Source organism: Leopardus geoffroyi, chromosome B3 (genome assembly GCF_018350155.1).
Source record: "Leopardus geoffroyi isolate Oge1 chromosome B3, O.geoffroyi_Oge1_pat1.0, whole genome shotgun sequence".
Classification (NCBI taxonomy): Eukaryota; Metazoa; Chordata; class Mammalia; order Carnivora; family Felidae; genus Leopardus; species Leopardus geoffroyi.
The window spans coordinates 44,556,766-44,582,891 of NC_059337.1; the positions used below are offsets into that span (position 1 = coordinate 44,556,766).

General features: G+C 38.6%; 1 protein-coding gene, 1 long non-coding RNA gene and 1 pseudogene across 18 annotated transcripts in view; all 3 read left to right on the forward strand.

Annotated features, from left to right (window-relative positions):
* Window positions 1-12,142, forward strand: part of ICE2 (interactor of little elongation complex ELL subunit 2) — a 65,601-nt gene extending 53,459 nt beyond the window's left edge. For 16 of the 17 annotated variants that reach the window (XM_045449556.1, XM_045449545.1, XM_045449554.1 and 13 more), the window contains 4 exons: window positions 2,435-2,519; window positions 3,877-3,927; window positions 7,166-7,424; window positions 10,945-12,142. In XM_045449556.1, coding sequence (XP_045305512.1) covers window positions 2,435-2,519; window positions 3,877-3,927; window positions 7,166-7,424; window positions 10,945-11,067 — 518 coding nt within the window. In that variant the 3' untranslated portion in view covers window positions 11,068-12,142. Of the gene's footprint in view, window positions 1-2,434; window positions 2,520-3,876; window positions 3,928-7,165; window positions 7,425-10,944 lie in introns of those variants that run through there. The other variant, XM_045449560.1, reaches the window with a different exon arrangement.
* An 887-nt stretch (window positions 12,143-13,029) lies between these two features.
* LOC123582925 lies at window positions 13,030-18,876 on the forward strand (annotated as a pseudogene).
* On the forward strand, window positions 13,115-24,542 carry LOC123582926. Its single transcript, XR_006704652.1, has 2 exons — window positions 13,115-13,494; window positions 24,345-24,542. It is a non-coding gene; the product is annotated as an uncharacterized LOC123582926 (long non-coding RNA).
* The last annotated feature ends 1,584 nt before the right edge of the window (window positions 24,543-26,126 follow it).

Genomic DNA, 26,126 nt, shown 5'->3' on the forward strand with positions numbered 1-26,126 from the left:
TGTAACATTTAACTCAGGGCTATCTTTAAATTTTTTTTTTTTTTTTTTTTTACATTTTATTTATTTTGATAGACAGAGAGAGACAGAGCACAAGTCGGGGAGGGGCAGAGAGAGAGGGAGACACAGAATCCGAAGCAGGCTCCAGGGTCTGAGCTAGCAGCACAGAGCCCGATGCGGGGCTTGACCTCAAAAACTGTGAGCTCATGACATGAGCCGAAGTCGGATGCTTACCATCTGAGTCACCCAGGTGCCCCCAGGGCTATCTTTTATATCATTCTTCCTTGATACATTTTATTTATTTGTTTATTTTAAATTAAATTTTATTATTTTTAATTTACACCCAAATTAACATAAAGTGCAACAGTGATTTCAGGAGTATATTCCTTAGTGCCACTTAACCCATTTAGCCCATCCCCCACCCCACACCCCCACCAGTAACCCTCTGTTTGTTCTCCATATTTAAGAGTCTCTTATGTTTTGTCCCCCTCCCTGTTTTTATATTATTTTTGTTTCCCTTCCCTTATGTTCATCTGTGTTGTCTCTTAAAGTCCTCATATGAGTTAAGTCATATGATATTTGTCTTTCTCTGACTAATTTCTCTTAGAATAAATACCCTCCACTTCCATCCACGTAATTGCACATGGCAAGATTTCATTCTTTTTGATTGCCGAGTAATACTTCATTGTACATATATACCACATCTTTTTTTTTAATTTTTTTAAATGTTTTTATTTATTTTTGAAGGAGAGACAGAGCATGAGCAGGGGAGGAGCAGAGAGAGGGGAGACGTAGAATTTGAAGCAGGCTTCAGGCTCTAAGCTGTCAGCACAGAGCCCGATGCGGGGCTCAAACTCACGAACTATGAGATCATGACCTGAGCTGAAGTCAGACGCTTAACTGACTGAGCCACCCAGGTGCCCCTGCACATCTTTATCCATTCATCCATTGATGGACATTTGGGCTCTTTCCATATTCTGGCTATTGTTGATAGTGCTGCTATAAACATGGGGGTGCATGTGTCCCTCCGAAACACACCTGTATCCCTTGGATAAATACCTAGTAGTGCAATTTTTGGGTCATAGGGTAGTTCTATTTTTAGTTTTTTGAGGAACCTCCATACTGTTTTCCAGAGTGGCTGCACCAGCTTGCATTCCCATTCCTTGGTACATTTTAAAACCTAAGTGTCCTGTCTCAACCTATTTTGTTGTATAAGGTACATGTTACTTTTTAAAATGGAAGTGTTGTCTTTTGCTACGTTGTTTCTTAGAATTCTGGAATTATGTCATACTTGTAAGAAAGTAGGACCTTAAGTACAGTTTGTTGTTGTTTTTTTTAACCATGGGGAATCTTATGGTGTGCTTTAATAGCCAGACTTTTTTTTAGCTTTATTGCAGTATAATTGACAAATCAGGTTGTAAGATATTTAAAGTGTACATCATGATGATTTGATATACGTGTACACTGTGAAAGGATTCTTCCCTTTGATGATTTAAATTGAAGTTCTACTCTCTTAGCAGATTTCAATCATACAGTATAGTGTTATCATCTATAGTCACCGCACTACATATTGGATTCTCAGACCGTATGGCTGAAAGTTTGTACCATTTTACCACCTCTGTCTATTCCTTCCTCCCCCAGCCCTTGGAAACCACTTTCCTACTCTGTTTCTATGAGTTTGACTTTTATTTTTAGACTCCACATAATGTTTTCTTTTTCATTCTTATTTTCCTTAACATAATGCCCTTAAGTCTATCTGTATTGTTGTAAACAGAATTTCCTTCTTTCTCATGGCTAATATTCCATTTTTTATGTATACCACATTTTTATCCATTCATCCGTTGATGTATGCTTAGGTTGTTTCCATCTCTATGAAAATGCAACATTAATAGGAAATAGAAACACCAATATTTTAAGTTAGGGTTTTTTTTTTTAATTTTATTTATTTTGAGAGAAAAAGAGGGTGTGCGCGAGCAGGGGAGGGGCAGAGACAGAAGGAGACAGAGAATCCCAAGCAGGCTCAACACTGTCAGCACAGAACCTGACATGGGGCTTGATCTAATGAACCATGAGATCATGACCTGATCTGAAAACAAGAGTCAGACACTTAACCAACTGAGTCACCCAGGCCCCTTATCAGTTGTTACTCTTAAATTTGGGACTTAGAGGTTAGTTTTTGGTGTGCATATGTGTAAACTTTTCTATATTCAGCAAATATTTTAGAATTAATATGTATGTCTTTTATAATCTGACTTTAGTGTCATTTTAAAATGCAGCTTTACTTAATAAACTTAATAAAATGTATAATTCTCTTTTAGAATGTAAAGTTCCTTTACAGGTGTTACATTTTTGTAAAAACATCTTTAAGGAGACTGGATAACTTTTTTTGTTTTTCAGTACTGCAATTGTTCTTTATAAGTTTGATATTTTATTTTAGGACATATTGATGCATTTACTTCAAAGCTTTTTCTGCTAGAAGAAATTACCTCAGAAGAATTAAAAGAAAAACTCTCAGCACTCAAGTAAGAAAGTTTACTTTGTGGTGGGATTTTAAAAACTTGTTAATATGATCACTAATTTTCATTTATCTCTAAATATTGGTTAAATTTAAATCATTTATTTTCAAGACTTTTATACCTTTTATACATTGAGGCTTCCCCTGACCCAGTTTGTGATCCATCTGTATTAATCATCTGCATTTTCCAATTAAATAGAATACCAGTGGTTCCAGTCTTTCTACTTCAGACAGAGAAGGCTAGAGGGAGAGTAGTAGCCCAGCATCTGGGAAGTGCATGAGAGCACACGTCACTCCTTTTCAGGGATGGGAAAGAACAGTACAGTCCTAGACTCTTAGCTCCAAGCTTTCTATTTAGACATCCTGACTTCTAAAAGTTTCCCCTGTGCCACGGATGACTGTACATCAGATCGAAATGAGTTTATTGTGCTCAGGACTCCACGTACCAAAATGCAAAGGAACATAATTTACGAACGTTGTCTAATTTGTATGTCACAGCTTTCGAGAAAAGACTGGTGGTAGTATTATCCCCATTTTACATGTTGGGAAGCTGGGCCTTAGAGTGATTTGCTCCAGAGCACACAGCCAAGCTAGAGTGATAACCTTGGTAGTGAAGATGTTTAATTCACCAGTAGGATGAGCACTGTCCTGACTTAGACTGGTTGCAGAGTTCCAGCTTTGGGGCTTGACACAATTTTTGAAGGATTTCAGATTCAGTCTTGAATTCTCTGCTTGTTCTCAAAAATGTCCACTTCTATTATAAGGACTGCCTCTTTTGAGGGGTAATTTTTTTTCTTTACATGAATAAAAAATGTTTTCCATGCATTACTCACTGCCTGCCCCAACATTCCCAATCAAACCTATTTTTAAATAAATAGTTGAGGAATGAATTTAGGTCTAGAAAAGATACAAAAGAAATATATTTCATTTCCCTTTAACTATCCTGTCGCCACTCAGTGGCTTCTCTGGCATCACACATTTAAAATACCTCTCAGTTACTTTGGAAGCTAATTCACCACCTTCTCTAAAAGGCAAGCTTTTTGCAGATTAGTTCTGCTGAAGACTTCTGAATATTTTTAAAGTTTATAATTTGAATATAAAATTGTGATCTCTTTACATCTGATTCACACAGGTCAAATATTTTATGATTGTGAAGAGAAATCAGGAAATGGCAAAAATTAAGTAAATTTTTAAGTCTTTTAATTAAATAATATTTTTGGCATTCTCCGTTTTCTATTATTTTATGGGGTTTTTTTTTTTTTTGCTTTGTTAATGAGGGTATTTCTCTTTCTGAGAAGCCACAATTGTTAAGAATACCTTTTTTTTTAACATTTAACTTTACATGAATTTCTTCTGTTTAATAGGATTTCAAGTTTATTTAACATCCTCCAACACATTCTAAAGAAATTGAGTAGGTAAGTATTTTTTGGACATTTTGCATTGATATGTATGATTTTCTTGGGTGAAATTCATAGAAACTTGGAATATATACTATTAGGGGTAGATTAAAAAAAAAACAAAACCCAGAAATGCAACATTTGTTCTATTTTGTCAAGATTTAAATTGTGAAAATATAAATAAAAGGATAATATAATAGTACCCAGCTTACTAGTAAATAAACATTTTTCTGTAAGGCTCTGTTGTATTGGTTTCCTATTGTCACTGTAACAAATTACCACAAATTTACTGGTTTAAAACAGCGCAGACTCGGGGCGCCTGGGTGGCGCAGTCGGTTAAGCGTCCGACTTCGGCCAGGTCACGATCTCGCGGTCCGTGAGTTCGAGCCCCGCGTCGGGCTCTGGGCTGATGGCTCAGAGCCTGGAGCCTGTTTCCGATTCTGTGTCTCCCTCTCTCTCTGCCCCTCCCCCGTTCATGCTCTGTCTCTCTCTGTCCCAAAAATAAATAAACGTTGAAAAAAAAAAATTAAAAAAAAAAAAAACAGCGCAGACTTACTCTTTTACAGTTTTGGAGGTCACAAATCCAAAATCATTTTCACTGGTCTAAACTCATGTCAGCAGAACTGATTCTTTTTGGAGGTTCTAAGGTCATAGTCATATTCCTTGATTTGTGGCCTCTTTCTCCATCTTCAAAGTGCATCATTCAGATTTCTGCTTCCTTTGTCACATTGCACCTTAATCACATTTGGAAAGCCATTCAAGGTAACATTCCAAAGTTCTGGAGATTAAGATGTGGATATTCTGGGGGCCATTAAGGAGCGTAGCCTAGCTATATTGTTTATATATTCAGGATAAGGAAGCAACATAGAGCTGGTGTTCAAAACTCAGTAAGTCCAGAGAAATCTTTAATATGGATTCCCCACCTGAGTATTTTTATCAGACTGTTTCATTATGTGAACCTTTGCATTCCTGTTATGCCCTTACTAAAGATAAACTAAAAAACAATTCAAGAGTCTGAACTAAAAGTGAAAAAATCTCAAACTTCTGAGTCTTCTACTTATTATGCAACTTATTATGTTAGTTTCCTTATTTATAAAATGATGGTGTTGAGTTTATTAATTTCATAGGTACTGTTCAGTTCTGTGATTCTGTGGCAGAAATTTTATTTTGTGTACTGTGTTCTTCATGTGAAGCACAGTACTTATACATGACATTTGTCAGATGCTTTTTGAAATTTTATTATTGATATCTTAGTTTGTGTATTCATTTTCTACTGCAGCTATAGCAAATTCCCACAAAATTCATGTTGTAAAACAATACAAATTTATTATCTTTCAATTCTGTTAAGTCTAACAGGTTCTGCTGGGCTAAAATCAAGGTGTCAGCCAGAGTGATTTTTTTTTTTTTTTTTTTTTTCCTGTAGACTCTGGGTATGATCTCTTTCCTGGACATTTGTGAATTCTAGAGGCCACCTGTATTCCTTGGCTTGTTGACCTCTTCCTTTTTCAAAGTTTCAAAGGCAGGTTAAGACCTCACATCACATTGTTCTGACTTCTTCATAGTTGTATCTCCCCGCTGAGCCCCTTCTGCCTCCCTATTCTACATTGAAGGACTCTTCTGATTACATTGGGCCCACTAACATAATCCAGGAAAATCTTACCATTTTAAAATCAGATTAGAACTTTAATTCCATCTCAGTTCTGCTTTGCCAGGTAATGTAATATATTCACAGACTCTAGGGTTTAAGGTATAGGCATCTTTGGGAGGTCATTATTCTGCCTACCATGGTTAGTACATTGCACTGTATGGTACTTTGAAGACACTCTTCCTTGAAGTATCCCATTAATGGGAACAGGGCACCTGGGTGGCTCAGTCGGTTAAGCATCCGACATCAGCTCAGGTCATGATCTCATGGCTCATGAGTGTGAGCTCTGCGTCAGGCTCTGTGCTGACAGCTCAGAACGATTCTGTGTCTCTGTTTCTTTCTGCTCCTTCCCTGCTTGCACTCTGTGTCAAAAGTAAACACTAAAAAATTTTTTTTTAATTTCTAAAAAGAAATTAATGGAACATAACTTACCAGGTTTGTAGGCAGATGCATTTAACTAAAGTATGATTAATCCTTATTTTAAATGATATGGGAAATAGCTGATGTTCTAGCACCTTTGAGCTAGAGGAATATAAAATCCCAAGAAAGCACAGGATGTTAATCATAGCCTTTTGGCTCTTTATGTTGATATACTGAATTCCTTAAAGCTTTCTAAGGAGACAAGGAAAATGTAGATTTGTTGTTTGATAGAAGTGATTATTGTAATGGTAGAGAATCATAATTAAGGTTATGGCCTATGGAGTTCAACCCCCTGAGTGTATATCTAAGCCCTGCACTCAGAACTTTGGGCAGATTGTTTAGTGTCTCTAATTTCTATTTAGCTCTAATATGGAGTGAATAGTTAAAATTATGCCTTAAAGATTTGTTGTTGAGAATTCAATAGTAAAATGGTTTTTAAGCAGTATAATAGTTAGCTCATGATAAACATTCATACCTATCAGCTGCTACTGTTATTTTTTTTCTAATAGCACCTCATATTTTGTGATTGTTCTATTTTTTTCCTTCCACTTTCTTTTAAACTATATCATATTCACTTCTATATCTCTTAATCTTTATATTACTGGATACAAAGCAGGTTCTGTGTTTGTTGTGTATGTACACTCCTGAAATGGTTTTCATTATATGTTATCCATGGATTAGAGAATTAGACTGTTTCCCATTAAATTACCAAACACTTGAAAATTGATTAAGATAACAGTAAAAAGAAAGTAATTATATATCCTGAACTTTGGAATAAGAATTAAAATAATTTCCTAAAGGTGGCTTAGTCGGTTAAGCGTCCAACGTCGGCTCAGGTCATGATCTCGCAGTCCATGAGTTCGAGTCCCGCGTCGGGCTCTGTGCTCACAGCTCAAAGCCTGGAGCCTGCTTCAGATTCTGTGTCTCCCTCTCTCTCTGCCCCTCCCCCACTCGCGCTCTGTCTCTGCCTCTCAAAAATAAAGAAATGTAATAAAAAAAAATAATTGCCTAAAAATAATGAAAATAGTCAAGAATAAGACTTATTAAAACTTATTTGGTCATAGAAGTGTTTTTAGAGGTGGTATTCCCTTCCCATAATTGTTTTCAATTTTACTAATAGATGATGATTGAGAAAATGCTGTTCAAATTGACACAGTGAGCCAATGAGTTGTATTTCCTTGTATGATTTAGCTTGCAGGAGGGTTCCTACTTGTTGTCTCACGCAGCAGAAGATTCTTCACTCCTGATCTACAAGACATCTGATGGAAAAGTTACTAGGACAGCCTACAATTTACATAAAACACATTGCAGCCTTCCTGGTGTACCTTCCAGTCTCTCAGTTCCCTGGGTCCCTTTAGATCCCAGTCTGTTACTACCATATCATATCCATCATGGAAGAATACCTTGTACTTTTCCACCTAAATCACTAGGTCCCACACCACAACAAAAGGTAAGATCTTTTTGGCAATTAAATGTTCCATTAGGTTGTTTATCTGTTTCATTGACAGTACAGTATTTTAACATCCTGTCCACATTTGCTACATTAATCACAATATCATTCTAAAAACTATTTTCATAAGACTAGATAAAGTTTTATGCTTTACTGAGTCCATTTATTATCAGTGGAAGTTTCTATTTTTGTAAGGTTTATAAGTCAACTAAAGAAAATTCTAATAGCTTGTCCATTGGGAGCATCCAGCTAGTTAAATCCCTGTGTTCCTATGAAAAGCAAAGTTACATTTTTTTCTGATTTTTATTTATACTGTTTGATTTCATTAAATATTTGAGACAATTTGCAGAAGAATATATACAATAAAATTACGGTGGTACAACTAAAAATTGATAAGTAGGGTATAGAAAAATAGAAAAGTAAGTGTTAGCCATTAGTGAATGCAGCACCTTATTAAATGTACGCTGAACTGTTAAGGACTAAATTGTGTTTACAAAGTATTGTATAACTCCATATTTATTGAGTTATAATTAACATTACTCTCTTTGTAGAATCCTTCCTAGAAATACCAGTTGAATGACTTTTCCCTGTCTGAAACTTTTGTAAAGCCATGGCTAAAGAAACTCTTCACCATGTCACTCATTCTTTATATCATATAAGATACTCCAGTTTGGGTTTAGTTGTAGGAAGAGTTTTGTTCTGTACAAGTGGATCTGAATGTTCAGGAAGTAAAAACTGAGTGTATTTTCCTTCCCTGCTGCCAAAAATCTTTGAGTCAAAATTATTGTCTGAGTTCCATAATCTTACCAGTATGTGTGTCCTGGAACAGCTATCAGTTACATATTCTATGGATATCTTCTCTTTCCCCCCCTCCCCCCATGGTATATTAATCTGTGTTTTCAAATCCTTTTAGAAATGGCTGGAATGCAAATATTGAGGATCTTTTTATAATTTAGAGTAATGATGTTGTTTATATTTTTCAGCTCTTTACCCTAATGTTACTGTATGGGAAGATCTTTTTAGAAATGAGAACTCCTTGCTCATTCTTAGCTAACTCTGGCCATGAAAACATATAAATATGGTTAACTAGTTGCTATAAGTGAAAGAATGGATAAAGTTAACATTTTAAATCATTTTGTCTACAGTTCTGGTTTGTTATTTCCAGTTTAAATTTCATTTGACTAGTGATTTTTATAACTTCCTAAGGCAAAATTTTCTTCACTAACTTAAATCTAATTGAAAACTACTTTTGAAAGATTTATGTTCTTTCAAGGATAAAGATTTCCATTTCATTTGGATATCCTGATTATAGTGTCTCACCTGTGACATACAATTCTGTATGGGGGTGACTTATTCCTTTTTGGTTTAATACTTCAATACGATTCCATATGTTCAGGGTTTGGCCATATAAATACAAAAGTAAACAGTTCACTTGTATCTATATGACCGAGCAGTTGCTGGTTTGTATTTTTTAAGACACTTCATGTATTCAGTGCCAAGGACAAACCCTTAGTGAGATTATCTAAGACGCAGCTGTTAGGTCCAGTAGGCAGTTAGATAATTAATGCTTGGTTTGATATGTTTTCAAGTCCTTGAAAGTTTTTGGTCATCTCTTACACATCTCGCTACAATCTAGCTTTATGTCTGGTGGGAATTACCTGACCTTCCTCCCTTACTTCCTCCTAACCAGGCCATGGGAATGGGACTCCAAGTCAAGGTAAGCAGACAGGGTTTCTAGCCTTAGCAGCAATGGGAAAACACTAAAGCTTCAGAAAACCTAAGGATGTAACACCCTACATGAAACAAAAATCATCCACATATTTAATGGTGTAAAAACTCATACAACAAATATTCCTGTCTCTGATACAATCCTTTAGTCCCTAGTCCATTTGCAGTTCTCATCTTTGTGTAGTGCCTTAAGTACTAACCCTGAGAGATACCACAGTGGAGTCTATATCTGCCTCTTGCTTCATGGAGGAGCGCTTAATAGGAGGATTTCCCTTGCTTTCTATGCCACTCCTGACTTTTTCCACTTCCAGTACTTTTGCAGAGGCTCTGTGCCCATCCCTTTTCTCTTTCTACAACTTTGGTAATAGATACTCATTAGACACACACACACACAAAATTTCACGATGGAAGTTTCACAATGCTTACTTTCCTCAGCGATATAGTAGATGCAATTTAGGGTCATCACTATACTCTTATAGTAAATATCAGCTGAGTGGGGAGTGGTATAGATAATCTGAAAATCACAGCCCTTTTCTAATCAGTGCATTTGAAAAGTTCATCAGATTCGGACAGACACTGGCAGACTCAAATCCCAACTGGAGTTTGTCCTTTCTGGTCATCTGATGGTAAACTAAAAAATACCCCTGAAGAGATAACATACTAGGTTAGGGAAGCTGGAGTCTGGTGCATCCTGAGTGAGCCAGTAGCCCGTTAGAGCAATGCTAATAATATGTCTCATATTTAGGAATATGAGTGTGCTTGGAGTAACAATATTACCCATCACCACCAGGTCTGGAATTCACTGGACAAGATGTGAAGATACAAAGGGTGCAAGGTGGCCAGGGAAAATAGAAGCAGAAATGGACAGGTCCTGGGGAGATGGTTTTAGGCTGTATGGCCTTGACCCTTCTCTGCAAGGCCTGAGTTTCTCCATTACCACTTGTCAAAACTATGTTCTCTTAGTGGCTAAGGAGATGACAGAATTTCCAGATCTCATCTTCAGCAGGACTACAGTTAGCAAGGGATTGTGTGCTAAGAATACGTCTTCTCTCTTCTGTAGGCTGTGTGGACTAGAAAGTGAGGGTGGGCAGCTACTTTTGCTGAAGAGGAGTAGATATTAAGGTAGCACCAGCCCCCCACCAAACTTTCTTCCTCCCACTTCCCTTCTTCCTTTTTTCCTCTGTAGCCTCTTTCTAATTTTTTCTTCCCATTTTTCTTTCTTGCAAGAATCTTCTCTTTCAGCTTCTCAAGTTTTCCTTTTTACTTGGGTTCTTTTTTTGCCTTCCTTTTTTTCCCCCACATTTATTTTCCCTCGTTTTCTCTGCAGACTTGGCTATTTTTCTTACTCTTTGTCTCTTTCTCCATTTTACAATTTTTCCCCCTCTTAACCACCTCCGACCTTTTTCTTGTATTTCCTTTCTCTCCTATCGTTTTTTTCATTTCTACCTTTCTTCTGTCCTTCAGTCTTTATTGCAAACACGTTGCTCAAAAAGCCTGTCATCCTATCATTTTCTAATTTAACATTTCAGCCTCTTCCAGGTTTAACACACAGAGTAGTTTCTCCCTTCACTTCTCTCCACCTACCCTGATCTATTCCTTCTGTGATTGCATTTGAAAGTTTAGTACTTTACACTGTGTCAAATTAAAGTTTGTTTAGAAGCAGCCAGGTGGCTGGAGATTGAAAATATATAAAGGACTATTTGCAAGGTAATTAGTACATATATAAATAATATGGAGTTGTCTGTATATAAATATGTTGTAAACATGTTAAACTATTTGCTTCCTCTCTTAGGTTGGTGGAACAAGAATGCCTACACGCAGCCGCAGGAATCCAGTTTCCATGGAAACCAAAAGTCTGCCTGCTCAGCAAGTTGAAAATGAAGGAGAAGCTCCAAATAAAAGAAAAATAACTTAAGGACTCTGCCATGGAAAATGAAGAAAAACTGGTTTTAACAATGTTCAATTTAGAAAAGTTGGAGGGGGAAGTATACCCAGAATATCACTGGACAAGATGAACATTTTTCTTTCAGTGTCCTTGAGAGTTCTTAGAGTGCCTTGAAAAAATATGTTGGCTATGTAAAGGAATGTTTCAGCTAAAATGGAATGTTATACTTTTACCACTTGACGTTTGAAGAGAATCTAGATATGTTTTAACATTATCATGGCAGGGAAACATATAGAGGAGAAAAATATTTTTATAGTAGACCTTTTCCAAAAACTGTAAATAGGAAAATCATTTGCTTTTTTTCAAGAGCAATATTTATCATTGTGTGTTATGTTAACAATTTGAATTATATCACCAATCTGTTGAGATTGGCTCAAAAAGCTGAATCTTGGCACTGTCAGAAATAATTTTGAGCAACATAAACCTTGCTTCTGATGCATTGTGACAGTTTTTATATACTATTTTAAAATGATTGTTGCAAGTTAATAAAGTTAATATCTTCAAAAACTTGATGCAATTTTATTGCAGAAGCCAAAAATTAAAAATAAATAACTCCATGTCTCTGAAAAGTCACAAGTTAACAGTTTTCTTGTTGGTCAACCATCAGTTTTAAAAAAAAAAAAAAAAAAACCTTCAAAAAATTAAAAATAAAAAAATAAAAAATAAATAAAACAAACCTTCTGTGGCGTTATAGGTTTGGTGATGAATACCTCTATCTCTTGGCACAAATTTCAGCTGAGTGTTAAAATATGCTACTGAAAGCAGAGATGATCATGTTTTCCAGAAAAATCTCATTATTTCAACTGATAAGGCTAATATGTGATACATCATAAGCTATTTTTTTCTTATCTGTACTGATTAAATTTCCTAAGACCACAGGAGATGAATTTGGAAAAGCTCATCATCAGCTGATGTTACTGTAGCCAATTTGGACCTAAGAAGGAATGGACTTATTTAATTTTTGTATCTTGTTCTTTAATGTGCAGTGAAAGTTTCAGAAATATTTGCACCGTTTGTAAAATACATGTTTTGTAATCCAAAGTTATATCTGCTTTGTTTTTAGAATTTTTAAATGTGTTTTATGCTAGTATGAGAACTAGTTCGAGAAATCTTCTTAACTATTATAAGTAACAGTTGAATATTTTTATTCTCAAATACCAAGTTTTGTTTCGATTTTTATAATCGGTTATAAAATATTTTTTAATGAGTAATTATTAGTAAAATTGTTTTATGTATTTTAATATGTAACTTCCTCATCCTACCATTCCCCCTTTTTTTTTTTAATGTTTATTTATTTTTGAGAGAGAAAGAGCACAGGGAAGGGGCAGAGATTTCAAAGCGGGCTCCCTCCACACTAACAGCCGAGAGCCTGATGTGGAGTTCAAACTCACATATCACAAGATCATAACCTGAGCTGAAGCCAGGTGCTTAACAGACTGAGCCCCCCACGCACCCCCTGCCATTCCCTTTTTAAAACATTGAGCTTTTTTTTTAATGGACTTGAGCTTTTTTTTTTTTCAACTTTGTCACATGCTTCCATATCCCAGACATATTTTAGTTGTGAATCATTTGGCAGTGAACTAAGGGAGAGGCAGGGATTCCCTTGGAATTTGCTCTTTAAAAAAAAAACTAGACGATGATTTCTTCAGACTTCTAAATACCAGAAAGACTTGGCTTTCAATTTTTAATATTATTTTTTACTTAGTAAAACGGGTGGTCCTACAAGTGATTATTTTGAAATTATCTTAGCCATAAATTTGAGTAACCCTGATAAATATATAAATCCAGCCTTAGTTTTTCATTTGTGCTTAATCAAGTCTCTTATAGCATGTATTTGATCCTGTTTGTGCTTTTTCCTTGATTTTTAGTACAACCATACCTCCTTTTATTGCACTTTTCTTTGTTGCACTTTGCAGGTAGTACTTTTTTTTTTTCTGTTTTACAAATTGAAGGTTTGTGGCAACCCTGGGTCAAGCAGAGTCAGTGTTGGAAAGAATGCGATGGACCTGGTTTGCTTACACCCATGGTGAAGGTATAATTTATACGTACCTCTTGGAAAACATTTAGTTCAGGAAATGTCTGAGTGTATTTGTGTGTCACACAGTCTTAAGTAGGTCCTCCTTGTTACTCTCATATTCTTTTTTCACATACCATAGTATTTGTTTATTTGACTTACTGTCTTTCTTCTTGAATAGTCTACAAGCTATGTAAGAACAGAAGCATACTTGTTTTGTTCATACTATGTCACAAACACCTAACCTGGTATTCTGTCTTATGGTTTCAGCTTAATAGATAGAAGTTGGATGGATGCCTAAATGAAGGGCTAGGTATCAAGGACAGATTTTATTTTTTCCAGGAGCTCACATTCTGGTGGAGGACATAATACTAAACTATGTGGTAAGTGCTCTGATAAAGTAATATAAAAAAGTCATATAACCTGAACCTGATAATTAAGGCAAGTTGTCTGAGGTGAAGCCTGAGGTGAGTCTTTTCGAAGTGAGAAAGGGTTATAAGGAAAGAATGAAAGATCTTCCACATAAAAAGAAAGAAGCATATGCAAAGGTGAAAGATGGCCAGATTGTAGGCTCTGAACTTGGGATTTGAGAGAAAAAGCTATTGGCCAGGGACAGACATGCCATTCCATGACATTTGAATGTTGTGCCATTTGGGAACTAGTAGTAAATTTAAATAAAGACAACATGAGCAGGTAATCTTTTGAAAAAGCTTGATGGCATCAGTCTAGAGAATGAAATAGAGGTGGGAAAGACTGTAGGGAAAGAGAAAAGTTGAAAAGCTGTGTTACAATAATTGAAAAATGGTAAAGGCCCTGAATTAAAGCAATAAGAGTAGGGCTAGGCTCAAGTGACAGGAAAATAAAATGGTAACTTAGTGAAGCAGTTGGTAGGAAAAGTCAAATATGGTTTCCAGAGAAATCCCAATTTCTCATTTGGGATACTGGGTAAATTGTGATGTTACTCATTGAGAGGGAGGAGGACAAACGTGGATAGGAGTGGAAAGATTTCAGTTAAAATGTTCGTTTCCTTTCATTGTTCCTTGGATTCTGGGTTTGGATGCAGTATTGGTTATATATTGCTGCAAAATAAACTACCCCAAATTTAGTTAGAACAACAAACATGTATTAGAGTTTCTGTGGGTCAGGAGATGCAGCTTAGCTGGGTGTCTCTGGCTCCAGGTCTTTCATAAAGTTGCAGTCTGGCTGTTGGCTGGGGCTGTAGTGATCTCAAGGTTTGACTGGTGCTAGAGCATCTACTTTCAAAAAGGTGAAGCCCGTGTTCCACTATTTGTCGTCAGGAAGCCTTATCCCCACTGCTTGTACCTCTTCATCGATCTCCTGGACTATCCTCATGACAGCAGGTGACTTACCCCAGAGTGAGCCATCCAAGAGAAAGAGCAAAGAGGGCACCCAATGTCTTTTTGTCTTGGAAGTCAAATACTGTCACATCTGGCATATTCTCCTCATGAGATACAAGTCAGTAAGTGCACACTCAAGCTCCACCTCTTGAAAGGAGGACTATGGAAAAAATTTGTGAACATGTTTTTAACTATCTCAAATGTCGTGAACATTTTAGGGATGCAGAAGAAGAATTCGGTTTGAGGTGGAGAAAAAAGAAAGGACACTGTTTAGTGTCTTATTACCAGTATGTTGAATCTAATAGAGGTAGTTGACATCAAAGAGGGTTGATAGTTTGAGTTTTGAACTCAGGAGCCTGATCTCATTAGTACGGATTTGGGAATCGGTATGTCTGTGGTGACTGAGAGAAATAGATAAGGTAACATAGCAGAAATGAGCATCACGAGAGGAGGATCATGAAAGGAGCCCCAAGAGAAAACCATTTAACTTCAGTAAAAGGAGAAGTTTCATTAAAGTGGCTAGTATGGAAATCAAGTGCATAAACATTAAGAAATAAGTTGCTGGACAGTTTCAAGGCTGCATGCGGTCTCTGCTATCTCCTCCTGACATTGCCAAACAACCATGTCATCAGAATCAAGCAGAAAACAAGCCCAAAGTGATCCAAAGTGATGGAGCTCCATCCGAAAGGAAGCATAACCATTCTGACAAAGAACAGGAAGGTAAATACTAGAGCGAGGAGGCTGAGGCAGACCTGTGAGACCCTGGCAGAGACTGAGCTGTGCAAGTACACACAGGAGTTGTGGAGGCTCATGGCTGAGATCCAGGAGCTGAAGAAGATGAGAAAAAGACTGAGATGGAAGATGAGAAGATCCAGAGCTGTGTGCATTTCATGACTCTGAAGAAGCTTAATCAATCAGCCCATATCAGATTGAAGAAGGCAAGAGATCAGACCCATGAGGCCAAGTAGAAAGTAGATGCCTGTCACGTGCAGCTCCAGAATCTGTTGTATGAGGTGATACACCTGCAGAAAGAAATCACCAAATGTCTGGAGTTTAAGTCGAAGCATTGAAGAAATTGATCTGGTCAGTTTAGAAGAGTTTTATATGGAGGCTCCTCCAGATATTAGCAAGGCTGAAGTCACCATAGGAGACCCTCACCAGCAAACCCTTGCATGTCTGGACTGGGAGCTGCAGCAGAGGAAAAGGCTGACAGAGAAGTACGTAGAGTGCCTGTCCAGCAAGGAGGAGATCTTCAAGGAGACTGAGGTAAAGAAGGGTACCTCAGCAGCCTCCAAGCTTGCCTCAGTAGCATCACTCAGGCTTCCCTCCCAGTGTTAGAGTACCTATTCATACTGTTTGACCAGGCTCACAAGCAATATGAGACAGCTAAACACCTGCCATCTCCCCTCTATATCCTCTTTGTCCAGGCCGCTGCATGTAGGCGGGCCTGTCATAAGACATTGTGGCGATTGAAGGCAGTGTGGACAAAGCCAAGGCTCTGTTTAAGCCTCCTGAAGACTCCTAAGATGATGAGAGTGACTCTGATGCTGAGGAGGAACAGACCACAAAACGCCAGTGGCCCTCACTGGAAGTTCAGTTTGATGACAAGTGCATGGAGATGCTGAAGAGGCACCTGCTGCCTGTCATGCTGGACTTGAACTGCAAAGATGACAGTGTGCTTCACCTGACTTTCTACTACCTCATGAGCCTCAGCACCATGATGATTAAAGCCAAAGTGATGACCACCACGGAGCTGATCACCCCATCAGTGCAGGTGACTTTATGTCTCCTCACTCAGTCCTGAGCTGTTTGTATCCAGGAGATCACAGAAAGAAGACTCTGAATCCAGCCATTCAGTATCAGTTTCAGTGGCATCCTGACTTTGAGAGACTATGTGCTTAACCCATATTTCTGGGTACAGAAGCTAGGTGACCTCCTCTTCCCGCAAAGAATAGCCTCAGCACACGGTGATTGCTGAACACTTGCCGAGCGCCAGCCACATGGGGACCAACATGAAACTGCTGAAGACTAGGGTGCAGTCCCACCTGGCCCCCGAAGTTTACATCCTTGGAACATGGCATTGAACCAGTTACCAGTGGTTGACAGTACCTCTTCCCTGCAAAGGTTGTCTCCTGCCTGGTGAAGTGGATTGCCCATGAGGATTACTTGCAGCTACATTTCACCAAGGACATTGTGGAGATGGGACTAGCTGAGGACACCAATCTCTACTCCTGGCACTCATGGAAAGGGGCACAGCCAAACTCCAGGCTGCTGTGGTGCTGAACCCCAGCTACTCCTCCATCCCACCCATTTTCCAGCTCTGTCTGAACTGGAAAGGGGAGAGAAACAGTAGCAATGATGACAACATTCAGAGCATGGAGAGTGAGGTCATCATGTGCTATAGGAGCTATGTCCCTCAGTCCAGCCATCATCTCTTGACCAACCAGCTGCAGTGCCTGTGTGTGCTGCTGGACGTCTACCTGGACGTGGAGAGCCATGATGACAGTGTGGAGGAGCCCAAGGAATTTCCCCAGGAGATGTGTCTGCGGCTTTTCAGGGGTCCCTGCAGGATGAAACCATTTAAATATAACCAACCTCAAGTATTCTTCACAGCCTGTTGATTCTTCCTGGCCTCTAGACTCTGCCTCTACTCTCTGCTCTAGCCCACTTGTGGCTCTTGATACTCTCCAAAGACAGGATTTTTATTTATAGCCTATTAAAGTATCACTTGACCAAGTAAATAAATAAACATTAAGGAATAGTAGAAGGTGAGATGGAAACAATGAAACTCTTCATTGCCAAATGATCACCAAAACTTGGAAATAGTTTCATTAGTTGGATCTTCTTTTGCACCTGCAAAGGAAGTTAACCTGTTCCTTTCCATTTCTCCTTGGATTATGGCTTTGGACATTGTAAACATTTTAGACATATTACAAGGAGGCATGGGTTTAGGGTAGAAAAGGGAAATAACACTTTAGTATTTTATTATGAACACACTAAATCCGAAGTGTCTCACTAATTCGCATACTAAGATGTTTGTTATGTGTTACAGGTACATGGTACCTTTTTAATCAAACCGTCTAAGTGTTTGATATCAACTGTGTTTTCAACACAGAGCCTGCTTTGGGTCCTCCCTCTCCATGTTCCTCCCCTGCTTACACTCTCTCTCGTTAAAATAAGGCACACTGCATTAAAAAAAAAAAAAAGCAAGCATAAAAAAGTATTTGATATCAAGATTTATTGAGTTTCTCACTGAGATGTATGTAGAAATAAAGGAGATGTATCTCATTGATCCATTCTCACCATGTTACCTTGGCTAATGTCTAAACTTATCAAGGTATGTAGGGGCAGACACACAAAGCATCTATATGGGGATTGGATCTGAGCTGCCAAGAAAAAGTTACTGAAGGAGTTGAGGCCCAGATGTCCATTTCTAGGATGAGAGGCTTAGATTGCCTCATCAAATAGGAAGATTCAAACAGTACAGGGTTTGCCTTGGCATACACGTTGGCTTTCAATATATGAGCTATTGTTAGAAAGGGATCAAACAAGGAGCTATTGCTGTCCATGCATGGAGTAGCCTGGTTAATTCTCCAAGGAATGGGAGGAAAAGCCACAGTGTGAATTAATCAGTGTTTTGAAAGTGAAGAAACCTAAAGAGTCTGTGATTAGTAGGTTGAATTCCTCCTTCCCTTTTCTTGAGCATCTGCATTTCTTGGAGGGGGAGGGGGAATCTTTTCTCCAGCCACTATCCTAGGTTTGGCTTACCCAGAAATGTACAGCACAGGAGAGTATATGCATGTTAATCATAAGAATCACACTGCAGTAAGGCAGTGCTACACTGATGCCAGGGAGTGCGGCTCCCCCGAGCCCTGCTTTAATGCAACATCTGCTTTAGCCAGCTTTTACCAACACACAGATTAGCCATCTAGTCCCTGCCTGCATGCTTTTGCACGTAAAGCTGTACCTGCTTGGATTTATTATCACCAATCGGAAGTTTCATTAGAGTGGCCAGTCAGTGGGAAATCAGGTTTATAAACATTAAGGACTAACTAGAAGGTGAGGTGGAACAATGAAATTCTTCATTGCCAATTGATCAGCAAAACTTGGAAATGATTTGATGATGCTTTTTTGAGCATCTATTGGGGGTAGTGCATTATGCCAATTTCTTGGGATTTAAAGATAAATACGATTGGTTTTTTTGGTCTTAAGGGTAGTATCTAATCTTGTTGGAGAGATAGATGTGTGCAATTAGCTGTAATACAGAGCAGAATTTAGCACAGTAGTGCATAGGAATAAGAAAAGGGGGTACTTGACAATAAGAGAAGCTCATGATAGAAATGACCTTTATATTTGGTTTGAAAGACAAGTAAAATATTAATATGGACAAAAAAGGAAGCAGAAGGGCACCTGGGTGGCTCAGTCAGTTGAGCATCTGCTTTGGCTTGGGTCATGATCTAACAGTTCATGAGTTCGAGCCCCACATGGGGCTCTCTGCTGTCAGCACAGAACCTGCTTCAGATCCTCTGTCCTCCTCTCTCTCTGCCCCTCCCCCATTTGCGCTCTTGCCCTCTCTCTCTCTCTCCCTCTCTCTCTCTCAAAAATAAAAAATAAAATGAAAAAGGAAGCAAAGCATTACATCATGAGTAAAAATCATGAAAAGTGCTGATTTTCAAGAATAGCAAATATGCTCATGTGACAAGCATGAGGGGGAAAGAAGATAAATGGGAGATGAAGTGGAAGAGGTAAGTTAGAGCCTGAGTGTGGAGAGTATTATTATTCCCAGATAGTTTGATTTGATTCCAAAAGCAGTGAGGAGATGTTGAAGGCTTTTTGAGCAAGATGACATCAATTTTAGGATACTTACAATATAAAGAATTATTTAGAGAGAGGAAAGACAGTGAGGAGGTGGAAACTCTATGAATTAGCAAGTGGATGGAAAAGGTGTAGATTGGGAAGTCATTTAGTTAGCAGCTATCAGATTTGACCCTATCCCTCAAATGAATGTTCACTCATGTAATATAGTCACAAGTAGGTAATAGACACTAGCTGTTGGGAATACAAAGATGAATTAAAGGTCATGGCACATGAAATAGCTTGTGTGTGTGGAATTATGAAATGAAAGTTTCAAAGACAGCTGAAATTTTTAGCCTAAGTGCTGCCACTGACTTAAATGAAGATATCAGAGGAAGAATGTGGATTTGGCAAAAAGACAACTAGTTATGTTTTCAACCAAATGTCAGCAGTACAATTAAGGTGATGTCCTATGGAACCTGTAAACTCAAAATGTGGGTCTACAACTTAGGGGGGAGAAGTATCACTTTTGGGCTGATAAACCAGGAAATTGGGGCTGGCATGTCTGGGACCATGCTGGCCTTTTCTTTCTTTTCTTTCCCCCACTTCCTCTTTACTAGGGCGAAGAAACTGGGAGTTTGGTTATATACTAGATTAACTGAGCTGGTAAATACACTGAGAATCATGGAGAAGGGGAAGGCAAGAATCAACCCTGTAGTATTGGACTGGAATTGGAAGTATCAGAATGAATCCATGGTACTTAATATACAGAGAGAGTGGAAGAAACAGATACAGCTGTGTGTGTGTGTATGAATACATAGTTTCTAACTCTGCTGATAGAGCCTAGAAGCAATGATACTCTAGAAGCAATGAACACACTTAGTGCCCAGATCTTGGTTTCTAAATTCTCTTCTTCACTAAAAGAAATCAAAGCTCCTTGGAAAAATTATTAATTCCGAGACTGAGCAGGGAGAATACAAGATGAACCTGGAGCATCATCTTGCACCAGAAAATAAGAAAGTGCTCAAAGAGTGATGGGTGCACGCCAAAAGAACCCAGGAACTAGCTTAAAGGAGTTCTTATGTCTGGGAACATTTGAGCATGAAATGATGACAGTAATGTTTTATAATGCTTTGAGTAAAATAGTAATCCACAAGCTCATCCTGGCATAAAGGAATAAATAAATGGGGAAGAAGGAAATACTCTGTTCTACAGTTGATTTATTGCCAATCAATAAATCCAGAGGGAATGATGGAATCAGAAAAATCTATTTGCAATAATTATAGAAATAATTACGTATCTAAGAATCCTTGAAGGGTGCTAAATATGGTGGGTGAAAACTTGATGGCAAATAGAAATATTCACATAGTCTTAAAGAATCTCCCTATTAGATAGTTATTATGAAGTATAATATACCTATTTGTTTACCTAATCCTCAAGAAATCTGGCAGAAACTATCTTAACCAAGAGATTAAAATTAGAGTCATCAGTAATGAGACAAATCACCAATGTCTGTTTCTTACTATGCACCAAGAAAAGCACAACATTACTTAGGTGGTATATTACTGTCTGACTCACTCAGTGTAACTCTGTTTCATTTTAGATCAACAAAAGACATACAAATTCAGATTAAACAATTTGAGAGAAACCGTATATCAAAACCTCTTGAAAACATTCTACCTGGCAGTCAAAACTTGTCTGGACAAATCTATTTTTCTTCCTGGTGCGGCAAAAAAAAAAAAAAAAAAAAAAAAAAAAGGCTACTCTTTCACACAGTTCTGAGGTCTGATCATCTGCAGGTTATGTTCCCCGATGCCAAGTAAACATAAGACATCCACAGTTTTTCGAGTTGTTCTTCCAGCAAGCCTTTGCCCAACTTACTCTCCAGAAATAAACTATAAGGTTTTTTGGTTTTAGCCTGTTAGACTCCAAATAAACAAAGAGGATATTGTGTCCAGAACCAGTTTTACTGACTGCCTTTTTCTCCATGAGATATTATTTAAATTTCCTCCTGAAGTGTGCAACTCAAAGTGAGAAATGAGTCCAGAATAAATGATCAAGTGACTGCAGTCTGTTTAAAGTTAACATTTCTCGACGACTAAGATGTAGAATGTATTTTGCAAAGTTTGTGTTTTGTTCTAACACTATGCACACAGCAGTTTTACTAATGTGAAAAATAAATAATGGAATACATTTTGCAAGTATAATCTCTGCCCTCTGCCCCACAAAAAGTGATGCAGATTATAATTTCCCAAGTGCCACAACGGGCAGCTGGCACCAGTCTCTGTCCAATTCCAAAATGCAATTTCATAGAATTGCACAATGAGTTCTTTTGAGTTCAAGAAGAGGCTGAGGGAAAGTGAAATCACAGTGCATGAGACTTGAATGTCTCTGTGTATGTGTGCATGTTGGGAGGCTAATAAAGTGGTGGGTCAGTCCCTAATTCAGTTTGGCTTTTTTTTAATGCTACACTCTAGTGCCTGAAAACTTTTACTCTTGAGGAGGAAGGACTGTGTAACTTACTAAGTGCCTAAGGCCAAAATGTCATTTTGCATATTAGGGAGTGCTGAGTTTGCTGTCAGCCAAGCCTTCTGCCTCCCAGGAGCCGGTGCTAGAGTTAATTCTCATCCAGCAGATGGGGGAGCCTTTAGAATGTTAAGACTGTCAGCTGCAACTCAGAGAGAAGTATGAGAAGTTGAGTCTCAGAAGTAGGCAGCCCAGAGTCAGAGTTTGTTGGAAGAGGCATGGGGTGTGGAGAGGAGGTGGAAGTAGGGAGCTCTGAGTTAGAGTCTCCACTCCTTCATTTGCTAAGGCCTTCTGTCTCCCCTCTTTGAGTTTCGGTCTTTTCATCTGTAAAATCCTGATATTTATACCTTCCCAGCATATTCTATAGGCTCTAGTGGACTTCCAATAAATATTATAAGAAATGGCTCTAAAAGTTCTTTTTAAACTGCAGGTCACATTGGGGCGTCTGGGTGGCTCAGTCGGTTGAGCGTCCGACTTCGGCTCAGGTCATGATCTCGCGGTCTGTGAGTTTGAGCCCCACATCAGGCTCTGTGCTGACAGCTCAGAGCCTGGAGCCTGTTTCAGATTCTGTGTCTCCCTCTCTGACCCTCCCCCGCTCATGCTCTGTCTCTCTCTCTCAAAAATAAATAAACATTTAAAAATTAAAAAAAAAAAAAACTGCAGGTCACTACGTAAATGTGAAGTATCATCAGATCAAATCAATGAATGATGTCTTTCGATCTAAAACTTGAAAGGAGTTTGCCAGACTGGAAGGGAAGTTTCAAGCTCAAGGACAAAGTAGAGTCAATGTTCGTTGGTGCAAACATGGAAAGCATGTTGGAATGGCAGGTCATTGGTGTGGCTAAGACATGACCAGGGTGCCTTTGGTTGAAGGGACCCAAAGGATCTAAGAAAGCATGCTGGGGAACTTGTCACTGAAAAGCTTTGATTGCCTTAGAGACTGTGGCATTGCCTTGAGGTGGGGAATAAGGAAAAGCTTTTTAATTTTTTAAAGTATTTTATTTATTTTTGAGACAGAGACAGAGTGTGAGCAGGGAGGGACAGAGAGAGAGGGAGACACAGAATCCAAAACAGGCTCCAGGCTCTGAGCTGTCAGCATAGAGCCTGACGTAGGGCTTGAACTTTTGAACCACAAGATCATGACCTGAGCTGAAGTCAGACGCTCAACCAAGTGAGCCACCCAGGCACCCCAGGAAAAGCTTTTTAATGGAGGTGGCAGTAGAGATGGACAACACGGTTGAACTTCTATCATGGAAACTATGGCAATGTATAATGTGTAGGAAAGATTTGGGGGCAGAATGGAACGTAGGGAAGCCTGAAGGCAGGAACATCTGGGAAGGCTATTTTTCAGTCTAAACTGAAGGTTCTGGTGATCCATCTTACTTGGCCATCTGTCACCTCTGTCTTTGCAGTACCAAATAATACCTGCCACGTTTGGGAGAATGTGGCCTGATCTTAAATCTCCTGGAGTTGGACAAGTCAGAAATGGAGTGATAAGTAGGGCAGACCCTCACACGAGCTTGGTCAGATGCTTTCTCCTTCCTCCACAGCCCCAAGTTAAATGGAGTAAGGATTTCTTTGTGAAAAACAATTATTCTTTGGGGCATTAAACTCTAATTATATCTTTTGGAAGTACACCGTAAATCTGGAAAAATGTTGGTATCCTCCCAAGAAAGTCGTTTGAAAAAAAAGAATGGTTAGCTCTTTAAATGCCACTTTTACCTAGTTGGCCTCTTTCCTAACCTTTTAAAACTTGGGACTCTGGGGTATACGAAAGAAAAACAAAATGAGCCAAGCAGCTGAGCCCAGATGCCCAAACTGAAACCCAAATTGCCCTCCCTTTAGAGGCTTGAGGGCCCGGGTAAGTCATGCTATGGGCTCCTCCCCAGAACATTTTAATGTTTGTGGGATAATTATATTAATGGTAAGTGTTTAACACGAGTACTATATCCTTGAATGAGAAAGTTGACTTAATCCGTTAAAATAGTAACATGTTGGGGCGCCTGGGTGGCGCAGTCGGTTAAGCGTCCGACTTCAGCCAGGTCACGATCTCGCGGTCTGTGAGTTCGAGCCCCGCGTCGGGCTCTGGGCTGATGGCTCAGAACCTGGAGCCTGTTTCCGATTCTGTGTCTCCCACTCTCTCTGCCCCTCCCCCGTTCATGCTCTGTTTCTCTCTGTCCCAAAAAAAATAAATAAACGTTGAAAAAAAAAAATAGTAACATGTTGACCAGTTCTGCCAACTCACGTGGGTCTCTACCATGCCTCCTGCCCCTCGTTCCTTTCCGGTTTCATATCTGAGAAGGGTATGAAGACTTCAAGTATTTTTTTTTTCACAATACAGAACAGTTAACTTTATTATGTGCATTACTTATTAATAGACGAATTTGTTAAAAAAACTAACAGAATCAATGTTAGCGATTCTGAGAAAGATTTCTGTTTACGAAGGAAGAGTACCACTCGAGGAGAGTGCTCAATCTTTGTGAGGAGTGATTGGCAGGGGTCTCTAGCCTGACTCTGCATCCACTAATTCTGTGCCTTCTCTTTTTCCTCTCCAGGTGTCCGGGGTCATATCTAAGTTTGTTCCGGCCATCCAGAATACTCTACAATGCCCCTGGCTCTGGAAGAGGAAAGGACTGACAGTGTTAACTGAATCCATTTTGAATGAGACATACATCATGCCAATGTCATTCACTGGAAACTGTAACCAGCTTGGTTGGCTAGTCCCTTGCCCATGGAATATTGGTTTTTCAGACTCTTTTTGATGTATAAGTACCTCAACCATAGGTATGTCATTACTGAAGATTCCATTTCAGTCCACTATATTTTTGGACATTCTCACAAAAAAGTACCTTTTTTGTTTTTTAATTTGAGGGGGGGGGATGTGTGCATGAATGGGGGAGAAGGGTAGAAGGAGGGAGGGAGGGAGGGACGGAGAGAGAGAGACAGAGAGAGAGAGAGAATCTCAAGCAGTCTCCACACTCAGTGTGGAGGCCAACACGGAGCTCATTAGGCCAACATAGGGCTTGATCTCACAACCCTGTGATCATAACCCGAGCCAAAATCAAGAGTTGGATGATCAACCAAATGAGTCATTTAGGCACCCCCCCAAAAAGTAATTTTAAATTCTATTACATGATTTTGAATATTTAGTATCTCAGGAACTCTGAAAACTTTATTGGACTGATAGATATTCACTTCAGACCTTGTATCAGAATAATCAGAATTCCTTAAAACCAGAAAATCAATACTGCTGACTCCATCAAACAATGTAATAAGTAAGGGCTTAATCATGGTTTCCTGTATTTTTAACCCCAGTTGAAACTCCTACTATCCTTTGCCCATTTAGTCATGAGCCTTGGCTCAGAATGACCTCTAGCTGTTCAGCTCCTCTCAGTAGACCCAGATTTGCCTTAGGCTCTGAGGAAAATACTTAAGTAGAGGAGTTCCAAAATTTTTTTCAAATTTTCACGTTAGTGGCATCAACCAAATAAATATATACCATCTCTAGTGACTATTCCTTTTTACCTGTTTTTATACCAGAATGGTTTGCCTAAAAACAGTCACACCTCTGCATTCACACTGTCCACAGATATAGAATACATGGGGTATGTGTTACATTTCCTCCTCTGGGGTTACACAATGACTTCAAATAGCTATGAGTAATTGAATGGATTGGCCAAGACAGAATGTCTTACTTCCTTTCTCTAATGGTTAACTGTATTCGTCATTCTCACATTGGGCTTCCCTGTACTTTGATTTCATGTCTCATACATTTGTCAAATTGTAATTACTTATTTACCCCTCTACACCTTGAGGTTGGAGTTACCATTTTTCCTATTATGAGTTTGCTGTAGTCCTGCCCTAGTGCCTGGCATATAGTGAATACTCAATGTTTGTTAAATTGAGTCGATTTGTCTTGGGAGTTCCTTGATTTTTATAGTTAGGCACTGGCTGCTTTTTCAAGACATGGACGATCAAAATCAGCTAGGCATTTATTTGTACTATTTTAATAAGCATTTTGGCAATTTCATAGAAAAGATGTGTAAAACATTTGATGAAAAAAACATTCATGTAAGTGATATTTACAGAGGAAAGATGGGGGCACTCAATGTAGGGACACATCCTGGGAACAATTTCTCAGTTAGGAGTATTGTGAGTTACATTGTTTTGTTTTTTTTTTTTTTCATTCTGTTTCAATCTTAACAGTTTTTCTTAGATTCCTTCCTTTGGAGCTCCAGCATAACCTGAATATTAGAATTGTTTTCTTTACCCCACCCTAGTTGCTATAGCTGATGAGTCATAGAAACCAGAGAAGGGAAAGACCAGTGAAATCATCT